The 14,850-nt window shown below is 43.2% G+C and overlaps 1 protein-coding gene across 2 annotated transcripts in view; it reads right to left on the bottom strand.

Annotated features, from left to right (window-relative positions):
- Positions 1-14,850, bottom strand: part of ltn1 (listerin E3 ubiquitin protein ligase 1) — a 77,542-nt gene that overhangs the window by 37,449 nt on the left and 25,243 nt on the right. For both annotated transcript variants that reach the window (XM_046317286.1, XM_046317285.1), the window contains 9 exons: positions 14,488-14,581; positions 12,624-12,849; positions 11,433-11,504; positions 4,363-4,530; positions 3,463-3,616; positions 2,495-2,645; positions 2,025-2,268; positions 1,509-1,665; positions 670-780 (listed from right to left, as the gene is read on the bottom strand). In XM_046317286.1, the coding sequence (XP_046173242.1) occupies positions 670-780; positions 1,509-1,665; positions 2,025-2,268; positions 2,495-2,645; positions 3,463-3,616; positions 4,363-4,530; positions 11,433-11,504; positions 12,624-12,849; positions 14,488-14,581 (1,377 nt within the window). The remainder of the gene's footprint in view (positions 1-669; positions 781-1,508; positions 1,666-2,024; positions 2,269-2,494; positions 2,646-3,462; positions 3,617-4,362; positions 4,531-11,432; positions 11,505-12,623; positions 12,850-14,487; positions 14,582-14,850) is intronic.

Genomic DNA, 14,850 nt, shown 5'->3' with positions numbered 1-14,850 from the left:
CTGACCTGTCAGGGTTAAAGTAGTACTGATATCTGACCTGTCAGGGTTAAAGTAGTACTGATATCTGATATCTGACCTGTCAGGGTTAAAGTGGTACTGATATCTGACCTGTCAGGGTTAAAGTGGTACTGATATCTGACCTGTCAGGGTTAAAGTGGTACTGATGTCTGACCTGTCAGGGTTAAAGTGGTACTGATATCTGATCTGTCAGGGTTAAAGTGGTACTGATATCTGATATCTGACCTGTCAGGGTTAAAGTAGTACTGATATCTGATATCTGACCTGTCAGGGTTAAAGTAGTACTGATATCTGACCTGTCAGGGTTAAAGTAGTACTGATATCTGATATCTGATCTGTCAGGGTTAAAGTGGTACTGATATCTGATATCTGACCTGTCAGGGTTAAAGTAGTACTGATATCTGACCTGTCAGGGTTAAAGTAGTACTGATATCTGACCTGTCAGGGTTAAAGTAGTACTGATATCTGACCTGTCAGGGTTAAAGTAGTACTGATATCTGATATCTGACCTGTCAGGGTTAAAGTGGTACTGATATCTGATATCTGACCTGTCAGGGTTAAAGTGGTACTGATATCTGACCTGTCAGGGTTAAAGTAGTACTGATATCTGATATCTGACCTGTCAGGGTTAAAGTAGTGCTGATATCTGACCTGTCAGGGCTGCCACAGAGTGTGTTGATGGTGCCAGCCATTTCAGCCACGTGGTTGGTGTGTATGTAGTTCTGTAGAGTCAGAGACCACAGTCCCCCCTCCTCTAGTGATCTGAGGTGACAGGTACAATAAGGACAAAGGTTTAGACAGAATGAACAGAAATTAATCAGCCTTAAGCCACACCCCTACTAATATCACCAGGTGACGGGATTTGGGGAAGAAAATCGGTGAGCAAGTTGGTAAATCTTCATGTATTTTAAAATTATCAAGAAATATTTCAAATATGGTTTTGGGACTAAAATACTGTATATGTTTGCTGATGTGTACATCTGTCCAAATGAAAGATAGCCAGCCATATGTTAGCTATGGGGATTGGACCTGTTTTCACCTACAATGACATACCCAAATCGAACTGCCTGTAGCTCAGGACCTGAAGCAAGGATATGCATATTCTTGGTACCATTTGAAAGGAAACACTTTGAAGTTTGTGGAAATGTGAAATTAATGTCGGAGAATTTAACACATTAGATCTGGTAAAAGATAGTAATGAAATAAACATGTTTTTTTTTTTGTATCGTCATTTTTGAAATGCAAGAGAAAAGCCATAATGTATTGTTCCAGAACAGGCACAATTTAGATTTTGGCCACTAGATGGCAGCAGTGTATGTGCAACGTTTTAGACTGATCCAATGAACCATTGCATTACTGTTCAAAATGTTGCATCAAGACTGCCCAAACGTGCCTAATTGGTTTATTAATACATTTTGAAGTTCATAACTGTGTTCTCTCTCCTCAAACAATAGCATGGTATTATTTCACTGTAATAGCTACATGTTTACCTGCTGTAGAGTGTGTCCAGTATATCAGTGGCTGTTCCTTGATTGTCTATACGGTCTGTTAGGTCCCAGTCCTTCAACATAGTGTAGTACTCTGTTACTAGAGCAGGGCTATAGTCCATCTCCCTGCACCACTGCACCGCATACAGTAGCTCACAAACTGAGGAAGAAAGAAAGATGTTTCTCCAGTTTTCAACAAGTCAACCTTTTTTTTCAGTCTGAATGGTATTGAAATTAAAATGAGACGTTCTAAAAATGAATTGAATGTCCTGAATTGAATGTCCTGAAATGAATGTCCTGAAATGAATGTTCCGAAATGAATGTTCCGAAATGAATATTCCGAAATTGAATATTCTGAATTGAATATTCTGAATTGAATATTCTGAATTGAATATTCCGAATTGAATATTCTGAATTGAATATTCTGAATTGAATATTCTGAATTGAATATTCTGAATTGAAAACAACAAAAGTCAACTGAACTGACTGAAAATAACTGAAGTGAACTTCAACCCTCACCTGTGTGTTTGAAGTGTTTCATGTAGTCTCCTGCCCCCTCCTGGTCGTCTGGACACACTGCAGCCGTAGCAATAGCAGCACGAGCAGGAACAGTCATATCTGTGTTATAGACCACTCTGGTCAGCAGGGCACACACACACAGGTGGGCAGGCAGTTGGCTTGAGCCTCTGACCTTCCAGACCTCCATACAGGGGTAGTCACAGACCATCCTCAGACGTCCAGACAGCAGGGGAGACCTCACCCACTGAGAGAGGGGGGAGAGAGGGAGGGGGGATAAGGGGACAACATACGAGAAGGACCAGGAAGTAGGAGGGAACAAGCGTTACCAAATTACCAAATGATTGGTTTTGTTCCAATCATTTTGTTCCAATCGGGCTGACAGCAGATTCCACTAATAGTAGTCTACAGTGAAGAACATAATGAGTCAGTTGGTTTGTGTTACATCTAGGAATGTGATTGGCTGGTCGTACCTGAGGGGGCAGGGCCCGTCTGATCTTGCTCCACTCTGATTGGCTGGGAGTCAGGAAGGAGAGGAACTGGGAGAGGAGGGCGGAGCCTCGCTGACCAACAGATCTCAGTGAGTCAGCTAGCCTCTGGACCGCTAGAACCAATACCTGCAGACTTATAGAACACACAGAACATTAGACCTAGAACCAACACCTATAGACTGATCAAACAACACATAGAACATCAGACCTAGAACCAACACCTGCAGACTGATTGAACATCACATAGAACATTAGACCTAGAACCAACACCTGCAGACTGATAGATCACACAGAACATCAGACCTAGAACCAACACCTGCAGACTGATAGAACACATAGAACATCAGACCTAGAACCAACACCTGCAGACTGATAGATCACACAGAACATCAGACCTGGAACCAACACCTGCAGACTGATAGAAAACATAGAACATCAGACCTAGAACCAACACCTGCAGACTGATAGATCACACAGAACAGACCTAGAACCAACACCTGCAGACTGATAGAACACACAGAACATCAGACCTAGAACCAACACCTATAGACTGATCGAACAACACATAGAACATTAGACCTAGAACCAACACCTGCAGACTGATAGAACACACAGAACATCAGACCTAGAACCAACACCTGCAGACTGATAGAACACACAGAACATCAGACCTAGAACCAACACCTGCAGACTGATAGAACACACAGAACATCAGACCTAGAACCAACACCTGCAGACTGATAGATCACATAGAACATCAGACCTAGAACAAACACCTACAGACTGATCAAACACATAGAACATCAGACCTAGAACCAACACCTGCAGACTGATAGATCACACAGAACATCAGACCTAGAACCAACACCTTGTTGACTGAGATCATCAGACCAACATCTAGAAGCATGTAGAAAAACATAAGTTGAACCACATAGATAAACTTTGTTTACCTTTTGACTCCCAGGGAGGAGGTGAGCAGCTGGGTTTTGACCCAGAATGCAGCGCTGTATAGGAAGCTGCCCTCCTTCACCTCTGACCCCGAGTGATGGACCAATGAGAGGACACCGGCATGACACGCCTGACTCAGCTTCTTCAGCAGGGAGTCTGGGGGGGAGAGAGAGAGCTGTACGTAAGTCCATGTCAGGTATCTAAGGTGTAGGTGTGTACTTGAGAGATGCAGGGTGTCATTTCAGCTCAAATCAGGGTATGGCAAAGTAATGGGGGGGTTACATTTGATAAAAGTTAAGCTCATTTACTAAATTTACACAATTAAATAAATGTAGACTGCAATATCCATGAGCATCTCCCTCTTCCATGTAATGAAGTACGACCGCAACCAATCACAGCCAATAGATCGCTAGAAGACGACGGACAGGCAGCTTGTCCTATCAATAGATCGCTAGGAGACGACGGACAGGCAGCTTGTCCTATCAATAGATCGCTAGAAGACGACTGACAGGCAGCTTGTCCTATCAATAGATCGCTAGGAGACGACGGACAGGCAGCTTGTCCTATCAATAGATCGCTAGAAGACGCATATCGTTCATTCTAGTGGGAGAAGGATTTTAAATGAAAAGAAGCCTAGTTACATTTATTGAAATTTGAAAAGGTTGAAAATGTGTTATGCAGATTAGACAACGCTAATGGAAAACACTGTGTGTCTGGTCCCGTGTGTGTGTGTGTGTGTGTGTGTGTGTGTGTGTGTGTGTGTGTGTGTGTGTGTGTGTGTGTGTGTGTGTGTGTGTGTGTGTGTGTGTGTGTGTGTGTGTGTGTGTGTGTGTGTGTGTGTGTGTGTGTGTGTGTGTGTGTGTGTGTGTGTGTGTGTGTGTGTGTGTGTGTGTGTGTCTTACCTGACAGGTGTGTGTGTGTCTGGTCCTGTGCGGTGAGTGTGAAGACCGTGAGCAGTAACTCCTCAGCGGAGGCCAGGAGAAGGCAGTGTGTTACGGAGGTGAAGAACGTGGAGGCCACATCACAGATGAGACACACCAGTGGCTCCAGATTACCCCTCTCAGACAGACCTACAATACAATAATAATCATATATACAATATTACTGCAATACAATAATAATATATACAATATTACTACAATACAATAATAATATATACAATATTACTGCAATACAATACAATAATAATATATACAATATTACTACAATACAATAATATATACAATATTACTACAATACAATAATAATATATACAATATTACTGCAATACAATAATAATATATACAATATTACTGCAATATAATACAATGCAATAATATATACAATATTACTGCAATACAATACAATACAATAATAATATATACAATATTACTGCAATACAATACAATGCAATAATATATACAATATTACTGCAATACAATACAATACAATAATAATATATACAATATTACTGCAATACAATAATAATAATAATATATACAATATTACTGCAATACAATGCAATAATATACACAATATTACTGCAATACAATAATAATAATAATATATACAATATTACTGCAATACAATACAATGCAATAATATATACAATATTACTGCAATACAATACAATGCAATAATATATACAATATTACTGCAAAACAAAACAATGCAATAATATATACAATATTACTGCAATACAATACAATAATAATATATACAATATTACTGCAATACAATACAATAATAATAATATATACAATATTACTGCAATACAATAATAATAATAACATATATAATATTACTGCAATATAATACAATACAATAATATATACAATATTACCGCAATATAATACAATACAATAATATATACAATATTACTGCAATATAATACAATACAATAATATGTACAATATTACTGCAATATAATACAATAATATATACAATATTACTGCAATATAATACAATAATATATACAATATTACTGCAATATAATACAATAATAATAATAATAATAATAAATGCAATATTACTGCAATATAATACAATACAATAATAATAATATATACAATATTACTGCAATACAATAATAATATATACAATATTACTGCAATATAATAGAATACAATAATAATAATATATACAATATTACTGCAATATAATACAATACAATAATAATAATAAATGCAATATTACTGCAATATAATACAATAATATATGCAATATTACTGCAATATAATACAATAATATATACAATATTACTGCAATATAATACAATAATATATACAATATTACTGCAATATAATACAATAATATATACAATATTACTGCAATATAATACAATAATATATACAATATTACTGCAATATAATACAATAATATATACAATATTACTGCAATATAATACAATAATATATACAATATTACTGCAATATAATACAATAATATATACAATATTAATGCAATATAATACAATACAATAATATATACAATATTACTGCAATATAATACAATACAATAATAATAATATATACAATATTACTGCAATATAATACAATACAACAATATTGATATGCAATATTACTGCAAAATAATACAATACACAATGCTTTACAATATGTTATAATACTTTAATACACAATTCAATACTGGACATGTTTATTGTCCATTCGTTACAGCCAACAGAAATACACTACATGTCCAAATGTATGTGGACACCTTTTCGTCAAACATCTCATTCCAAAATGGCCATTAATATGGAGTTGGTCCCACATAAGTCTCCACTCTTCTGGGAAGGCTTTCCACTAGATGTTGGAACATTGCTGCTATAACAGCCTCCACTCTTCTGGGAAGGCTTTCCACTAGATGTTGTAACATTGCTGCTATAACAGCCTCCACTCTTCTGGGAAGGCTTTCCACTAGATGTTGGTACATTGCTGCTATAACAGCCTCCACTCTTCTGGGAAGGCTTTCCACTAGATGTTGGAACATTGCTGCTATAACAGCCTCCACTCTTCTGGGAAGGCTTTTCACTAGATGTAGGAACATTGCTGCTATAACAGTCTCCTCTCTTCTAGGAAGGCTTTTCACTAGATGAAGGAACATTGCTGCTATAACAGTCTCCTCTCTTCTAGGAAGGCTTTCCACTAGATGTTGGAACATTGCTGCTATAACAGCCTCCACTCTTCTGGGAAGGCTTTCCACTAGATGTTGGAACATTGCTGTGGACTTGCTTCCACTCAGCCACAAGAGCATTAGTGAGGTGAGGCGATTAGGCCTGGCTCGCAGTCAGCGTTCCATTTCATCCCAAAGGTGTTCGATGGGGTTCAGGTGAGGGATCTGTGCAGGCCAGTCAAGTTCTTCCACACAGATCTCGACAAACCATTTGTCTATGGACCTCGCTTTGTCCACGGGGGCTTGTCATGCTGAAACAGGAAAGGGCCTTCTCCAAACTGTTGCCACCAAGTTGGAAGCACAGAATTGTCTAGAATGTCATTGTATGTTGTAGCATTAAGATTTCCCTTCACTGGAAGTAAGGGGCCAAACCCGAACCATGAAAAACATCCCCAGACCAATATTCCTCCTCCACCAAACTTTACAGTTGGCACGATGCATTCGGGCAGGTAGTGTTCTCCTGGCAGTCGCCAAACCCAGATTCGTCCATCAAACTGCCAGATGGTGAAGCTTGATTCATCACTCCAGAGAATGAGTTTCCACTGCTCCAGAGTCCAATGGCAGAGAGCTTTACACCACCCCAGCCGAAGCTTGGCATTGTACATGGTGAGCTTAGGCTTGTGTGCAGCTGCTCGGCCATGGAAACCCATTTCATGAAGCTCCCGACGAAAGGTTATTGTGCTAACGTTGCTTCCAGAGACAGCTTGGAACTCTGTAGTGAGTGTTGTAACCGAGGACAGACCATTTTTACGTGCTACAGCACTCGACGGTCCCGTTCTGTGAGCTTGTGTGGCCTACCACTTCAAGGCGGAGCCGTTGTTGCTCCTGGACATTTCCACTTCACAATAACAGCACATACAGTTGACCGGGGCAGCTCTAGCAAAGCAGAAATTTGACAAACTGACTTGTTGGAAAGGTGGCATCCTATGACAGTGCCGCAATGAAAGTCACTGAGCCATTCTACTGCCAATGTTGGGCTATGGAGATTGCATGGCCGTGTGCTGGATTTTATGCACCCGTCAGCAACAGGTATGGCTGAAATAGCCAAATCCACTCATTTAAAGTGGTGTCCACATACTTTTGTGTATATATTCTGTTTGTTTTCCAATGCACTCTGTGTTGCGCAAAAAGTCCATTACATTACCCCCGGGGTGGGGAAAGTGCCATTACATTACCACCCGGGGTGGGGAAAGTGCCATTACATTACCCCCCGGGGTGGGGAAAGTGCCATTACATTACCCCCGGGGTGGGGAAAGTGCCATTACATTACCCCCGGGGTGGGGAAAGTGCCATTACATTACCCCCAGAGTCCCGTTACATTACCCCCGGGGGTGGGGAAAGTGCCATTACATTACCCCCAGGGGTGGGGAAAGTGCCATTACATTACCCCCAGGGGTGGGAAAAGTGCCATTACATTACCCCCCGGGGTGGGGAAAGTGCCATTACATTACCCCCCGGGGTGGGGAAAGTGCCATTACATTACCCCCGGGGTGGGGAAAGTGCCCATTACCCCCCGGGGGAAAGTGCCATTACATTACCCCCCGGGGTGGGTGCCATTACATTACCCCCGGGGTGGGAAAGTGCCATTACATTACCCCCGTGGTGGGAAAGTGCATTACATTACCCCCGGGGTGGGGAAAGTGCCATTACATTACCCCCGGGGTGGGGAAAGTGCCATTACATTACCCCCGGGGTGGGGAAAGTGCCATTACATTACCCCCCGGGGTGGGGAAAGTGCCATTACATTACCCCCCGGGGTGGGGAAAGTGCCATTACATTACCCCCGGGGTGGGGAAAGTGCCATTACATTACCCCCAGAAAGTCCATTACATTACCCCCGGGGTGGGGAAAGTGCCATTACATTACCCCGGGGTGGGGAAAGTCCCATTACCCCCCGGGTGGGGAAAGTGCCATTACATTACCCCCGGGGTGGGGAAAGTGCCATTACATTACCCCCAGAGTCCCGTTACATTACCCCCGGGGGTGGGGAAAGTGCCATTAGATTACCCCCCGGGGTGGGAAAGTGCCATTACATTACCCCCCATTACATTACCCCCAGGGGTGGGTAAGTGCCATTACCCACCCCCGGGGTGGGGAAAGTGCCATTACATTACCCCCAGGGGTGGGGAAAGTGCCATTACATTACCCCCAGGGGTGGGGAAAGTGCCATTACATTACCCCCAGGGGTGGGGAAAGTGCCATTACATTACCCCCCGGGGGGGAAAGTGTTACATTACCCCCCCAGGGGTGGGGAAAGTGCCATTACATTACCCCGGGGGGGGAAAGTGCCATTACATTACCCCGGGGTGGGGAAAGTGCCATTACATTACCCCCAGGGGGGGAAAGTCCATTACATTACCCCCGGGGTGGGGAAAGTGCCATTACATTACCCCCCCGGGTGGGGAAAGTGCCATTACATTACCCCCAGGTGCCATTACATTACCCCACCATTACATTACCCCCGGGTGGGTAATGGCCATTACATTACCCCCAGAGTTTACATTTTACCCACCCCCGGGTGGGGAAAGTAATTACATTACCCCCGGGGTGGGGAAAGTGCCATTACATTATTATTATTATTACATTACCCCGGGGGTAATGCCATTACATTACCCCCGGGGTGGGGAAAGTGCCATTACATTACCCCCAGGGGTGGGGAAAGTGCCATTACATTACCCCCCGGGGTAATCTAAAGTGCCATTACATTACCCCCCCGGGGTGGGGAATGTAACATTACCCCCGGGGGGGGGTGCCATTATGTAATGGCCATTACATTACCCCGGGGTGGGGAAAGTGCCATTACATTACCCCCGGGGTGGGGAAAGTGACATTACATTACCCCCGGGGTGGGGAAAGTGAATTACATTACCCCCGGGGTGGGGAAAGTGACCATTACCCCCGGGTGGGGAAAGTGCCATTACATTACACCCCGGGGTGGGGAAAGTGCCATTACATTACCCCGGGGGGGGAAAGTGCCATTACATTACCCCCAGAGTCCCATTACCCCGGGGGGGGAAAGTGCCATTACATTACACCCCGGGGTGGGGAAAGTGCCATTACATTACCCCCAGGGTGGGGAAAGTGAATTACATTACCCCCGGGGTTGCCATTACATTACAGGGGTGGGGAATGCCATAATGGCATTACATTTCCCATTACCCCGGGGTAATGCCATAATGGACTTTTTGCCAACACAGAGTGCATTGGAAAACAAACAGAATATATACACAAAAGTATGTGGACACCACTTTAAATGAGTGGATTTGGCTATTTCAGCCATACCTGGGGTGGGAAAGTTGCTGGGGTGGGGAAAGTGCCATTATTAAAAAGTCCAGCACATTACCCCCATGCAAAGTCTCCATAGCCCCCCAGGGGTGGGGAAAGTGCATTGGCAGTAGAATGGCCATTACAGTGACTTTCCCCGGGGTGGGGATTGCGGCACTACATTACCCCGGGGTAGGATGCCACCATTACCCCCAAGTCAGTTTGTCAAAGTGCCATTAGATTACCCCCCGGGGTGCCATTACATTACCCCCAGAGTCCCGTTCAACTGTATGTGGAAAGTGCCATTAGAAGTGGAAATGTCCATAACATTTTTTAAACACAATCTATGAATGTGGTTTTTGAACAATCATTTGCTTTTAACAGGCATGATAACTTTACTTTTAGTTTCTGGTTCACACAGCTAGTTCACCATTCGACAAATGGGCTTTTCTCAACGAGTTCCAGTCACATGAATGCATCCAACTGGTATTTACAACTTCCAACGGGTAAATTCTGACCTCCCACATGGTTACAAACGCAGCATCAGAGTGGAAACACAACAATTATCTGTCAAATCTAGAATGTGGTTTTTGAACAATCATTTGCTTTTAACAGGCAGAATGACGTTTCTGGTTCACACAGCTAGTTCAGGAACAAATGGGCTTTTCTCAACGAGTTCCAGTCACATGAATGCATCCAACTGGTATTTACAACTTCACAACGGGTAAATTCTGACCTCCCACATGGTTACAAACGCAGCATCAGAGTGGAAACACAACAATCCTGTCAAATAGACAACGCCAGGAACGCCGAGAATGACGTCACAACGCCAGGAACGCCGAGAATGACGTCACAACGCCAGGAATGCCGAGAATGACGTCACAACGCCAGGAACGCCGAGAATGACATCACAACGCCAGGAACATTGAGAATGACATCACAACTCCAGGAACACCGAGAATGACGTCACAACGCCAGGAACACTGAGAATGACATCACAATGCCAGGAACATTGAGAATGACGTCACAACTCCAGGAACACTGAGAATGACATCACAACGCCAGGAACACCGAGAATGACGTCACAACGCCAGGAACACTGAGAATGACATCACAACAGACAAACGCCAGGCGGCTGGGTAGCCTAGTGGTTAGAGCGTTGGACTAGTAACCGGAAGGTTGCAAGTTCAAACCCCCGAGCTGACAAGGTACAAATCTGTCGTTCTGCCCCTGAACAGGCAGTTAACCCACTGTTCCTAGTCTGTCATTGAAAATAAGAATTTGTTCTTAACTGCCTAGTTAAATAAAGGTAAAATAAAATAAAAAATAAAAAACCTGAGAATGACGTCACAAACGCCAGGAACATTGTGAAATGTTGAACGCTGTGCACGGTATTTCTATTTTCCTGCTGTACCGAACCCAACCGCGGGTTTGATGAACCGTTACACCCTTTTAACATACACATACTCGGTTGAGAGGAGCACAGGGTCAAGCCACAGGGCAGCAGTGCTGGATGGAAGAGAATGGATTGAGCTCCAGGGCCCAACATACAGACCTTTAGCCGCCGACAGGGTGGCATGGAGCTTGGCTATCATCTTCTCCACGTACACAGCTCCTATCAGGGGCTCTGGGGAGAAAGAGTGGGGTGGGATAATCAGGCTTTTTTTCCCAGCAAAGGAAGTTCAAGGAGCAACTTAAATGTTTTTTCCCGGGCCGCCTAAGGCAATACAATGTAAAAAATACATATACATACACAGGGCTCAAAATTGTCTTTTTTTCATTTTTGTTTTTCATTGTTTGCACTTGTGCTCCTAAATTGAAAAAAGTTAGGAGCACCACATTAAAAGTTAGGAGCACCACATATATTATTAAAAGTTAGGAGCACCACATTAAAAGTTAGGAGCACCACTTTAAAAGTTAGGAGCACCACATATATTATTAAAAGTTAGGAGCACCACATTAAAAGTTAGGAGCACCACTTTAAAAGTTAGGAGCACCACATTAAAAGTTAGGAGCACCACATTAAAAGTTAGGAGCACCACATTAAAAGTTAGGAGCACCACATTAAAAGTTAGGAGCACCACTTTAAAAGTTAGGAGCACCACATTAAAAGTTAAACATTAAAAGTTAGGAGCACCACTTTAAAAGTTAGGAGCACCACTTTAAAAGTTAGGAGCACCACATTAAAAGTTAGGAGCACCACATTAAAAGTTAGGAGCACCACATTAAAAGTTAGGAGCACCACATTAAAAGTTAGGAGCACCACTTTAAAAGTTAGGAGCACCACATTAAAAGTTAGGAGCACCACATTAAAAGTTAGGAGCACCACATTAAAAGTTAGGAGCACCACATTAAAAGTTAGGAGCACCACATTAAAAGTTAGGAGCACCACATTAAAAGTTGAAACTGATATGCAACACTGACACACGCTAGTTAATTATAACAGATCAGATGTTAATAGGAGTACCTGTCATTGAAATTACAAAAGTAATTTGTGAAATATTAGGTTTCTACATTGTGTAAATGCACTATTTTCTCTTATTGAGATGCAATACATTGGAAAATTATACACAGTCTCGTAAAAAAAAAATATTAGGTTTGTGATAACGACATGCAAAATATCTGTGATCATTGATCTCCTGAAGAAGCTTTCCTTTTCTTTAGCGATGCACCAATATTACATTTTTGTTCGATACCGATATCCAATATTTTATGGGTGTGTGTGTGTGTGTGTGTGTATTCTCACCATTATTATGATGCTGAGACAGTGCTAGGCTGATCAGAGCCCAGCTGTCCCTATTAGGGGCGGAGCCGGAGCCTTTTAGTCCCGCCTCACACAGCTCCTCAGCCAACCCCAGCAGCCGCTCACCCAGCACGGAGCCCTTAAACCAATCACCACACGCCTGCAGAGATACAGGGTCCGCACACGCCTTTTGTATGATCTGGAGAAGAACTCCCCATTTTAGATCCATCTGTAGGTGAGACAGAGAACAGGGCTAGGACCATCTCTACCGGCATACTATTGAGATACAGAGATAAGAGTTAGGGGGGAATTGGCAGCTACAGAGCTAAGAGTTAGGGGGGAATTGGCAGCTACAGAGCTAAGAGTTAGGGGGAATTGACAGCTACAGAGCTAAGAGTTAGGGGGGCAATTGAATTGACAGCTACAGAGCTAAGAGTTAGGGGGAATTGGCAGCTACAGAGCTAAGAGTTAGGGGGAATTGGCAGCTACAGAGCTAAGAGTTAGGGGGAATTGACAGCTACAGAGCTAAGAGTTACAGGGGGAATTGACAGCTACAGAGCTAAGAGTTAGGGGGAATTGGCAGCTACAGAGTTTAGGGGGAATTGACAGCTACAGAGCTAAGAGTTAGGGGGAATTGATAGCAACAGAGCTAAGAGTTAGGGGGGAATTGACAGCTACAGAGCTAAGAGTTAGGGGTGAATTGACAGCTACAGAGCTAAGAGTTAGGGGTGAATTGACAGCTACAGAGCTAAGAGTTAGGGGGGAATTGACAGCTACAGAGCTAAGAGTTAGGGGGGAATTGACAGCTACAGAGCTAAGAGTTAGGGGTGAATTGACAGCTACAGAGCTAAGAGTTAGGGGGTGAATTGACAGCTACAGAGCTAAGAGTTAGGGGGTGAATTGACAGCTACAGAGCTAAGAGTTAGGGGGGAATTGACAGCTACAGAGCTAAGAGTTAGGGGGAATTGGCAGCTACAGAGTTAGGGAATTGACAGCTACAGAGCTAAGAGTTAGGGGGAATTGACAGCAACAGAGCTAAGAGTTAGGGGGGAATTGACAGCTACAGAGCTAAGAGTTAGGGGTGAATTGACAGCTACAGAGCTAAGAGTTAGGGGTGAATTGACAGCTACAGAGCTAAGAGTTAGGGGGGAATTGACAGCTACAGAGCTAAGAGTTAGGGGTGAATTGACAGCTACAGAGCTAAGAGTTAGGGGTGAATTGACAGCTACAGAGCTAAGAGTTAGGGGGTGAATTGACAGCTACAGAGCTAAGAGTTAGGGGGTGAATTGACAGCTACAGAGCTAAGAGTTAGGGGGGAATTGACAGCTACAGAGCTAAGAGTTAGGGGTGAATTGACAACTACAGAGCTAGGGAATTGACAGCTACAGAGCTAAGAGTTAGGCGGAAATTGACAGCAACAGAGCTAAGAGTTAGGGGGGGAATTGACAGCTACAGAGCTAAGAGTTAGGGGGAATTGGCAGCTACAGAGCTAAGAGTTAGGGGTGAATTGACAGCTACAGAGCTAAGAGTTAGGGGTGAATTGACAGCTACAGAGCTAAGAGTTAGGGGGGGAATTGACAGCTACAGAGTTAGGGAATTGACAGATACAGAGCTAAGAGTTAGGGGGGAATTGACAGATACAGAGCTAAGAGTTAGGGGGGAATTGACAGCTACAGAGCTAAGAGTTAGGGGGGAATTGACAGCTACAGAGCTAAGAGTTAGGGGTGAATTGACAGATACAGAGCTAAGAGTTAGGGGGTGAATTGACAGCTACAGAGCTAAGAGTTAGGGGTGAATTGACAACTACAGAGCTAAGAGTTAGGGGGGAATTGACAGAGAGTTACAGCGATGATTGAGTTGACGTTACCGTGGTGATATGGTTGAGGATGCGTGTGGTCTCCTGTGGACTGCAACAGCGTAGAGAACTGAACACCATCTCTACCAGGTAACTGGTGTCTCTCCTGTAATATAATAGAGTAAACTGAACACCTCTGAACTTTAGTCACTGTTACTAGCCGGCTACCACCCGGTTACTGAACCCTGCAGCCCTACGTACATAGTCACGGAACAATGGTCACTTTAATACTGGTTACTAAAATGTCACATGACTGGGTAGGGGCGCAGCCATGGGTGGAGATCTACTGTCCTGTAGGTTCAGTCCAACCCTCTTCCTGGAGATCTACTGTCCTGTAGGTTTTCAGTCCAACCCTCTTCCTGGAGATCTACTGTC

The sequence above is a fragment of the Oncorhynchus gorbuscha genome, linkage group LG20, assembly GCF_021184085.1.
Source record: "Oncorhynchus gorbuscha isolate QuinsamMale2020 ecotype Even-year linkage group LG20, OgorEven_v1.0, whole genome shotgun sequence".
NCBI classification, from domain to species: Eukaryota; Metazoa; Chordata; class Actinopteri; order Salmoniformes; family Salmonidae; genus Oncorhynchus; species Oncorhynchus gorbuscha.
This window is presented reverse-complemented; position numbering and strand designations above follow the sequence as displayed.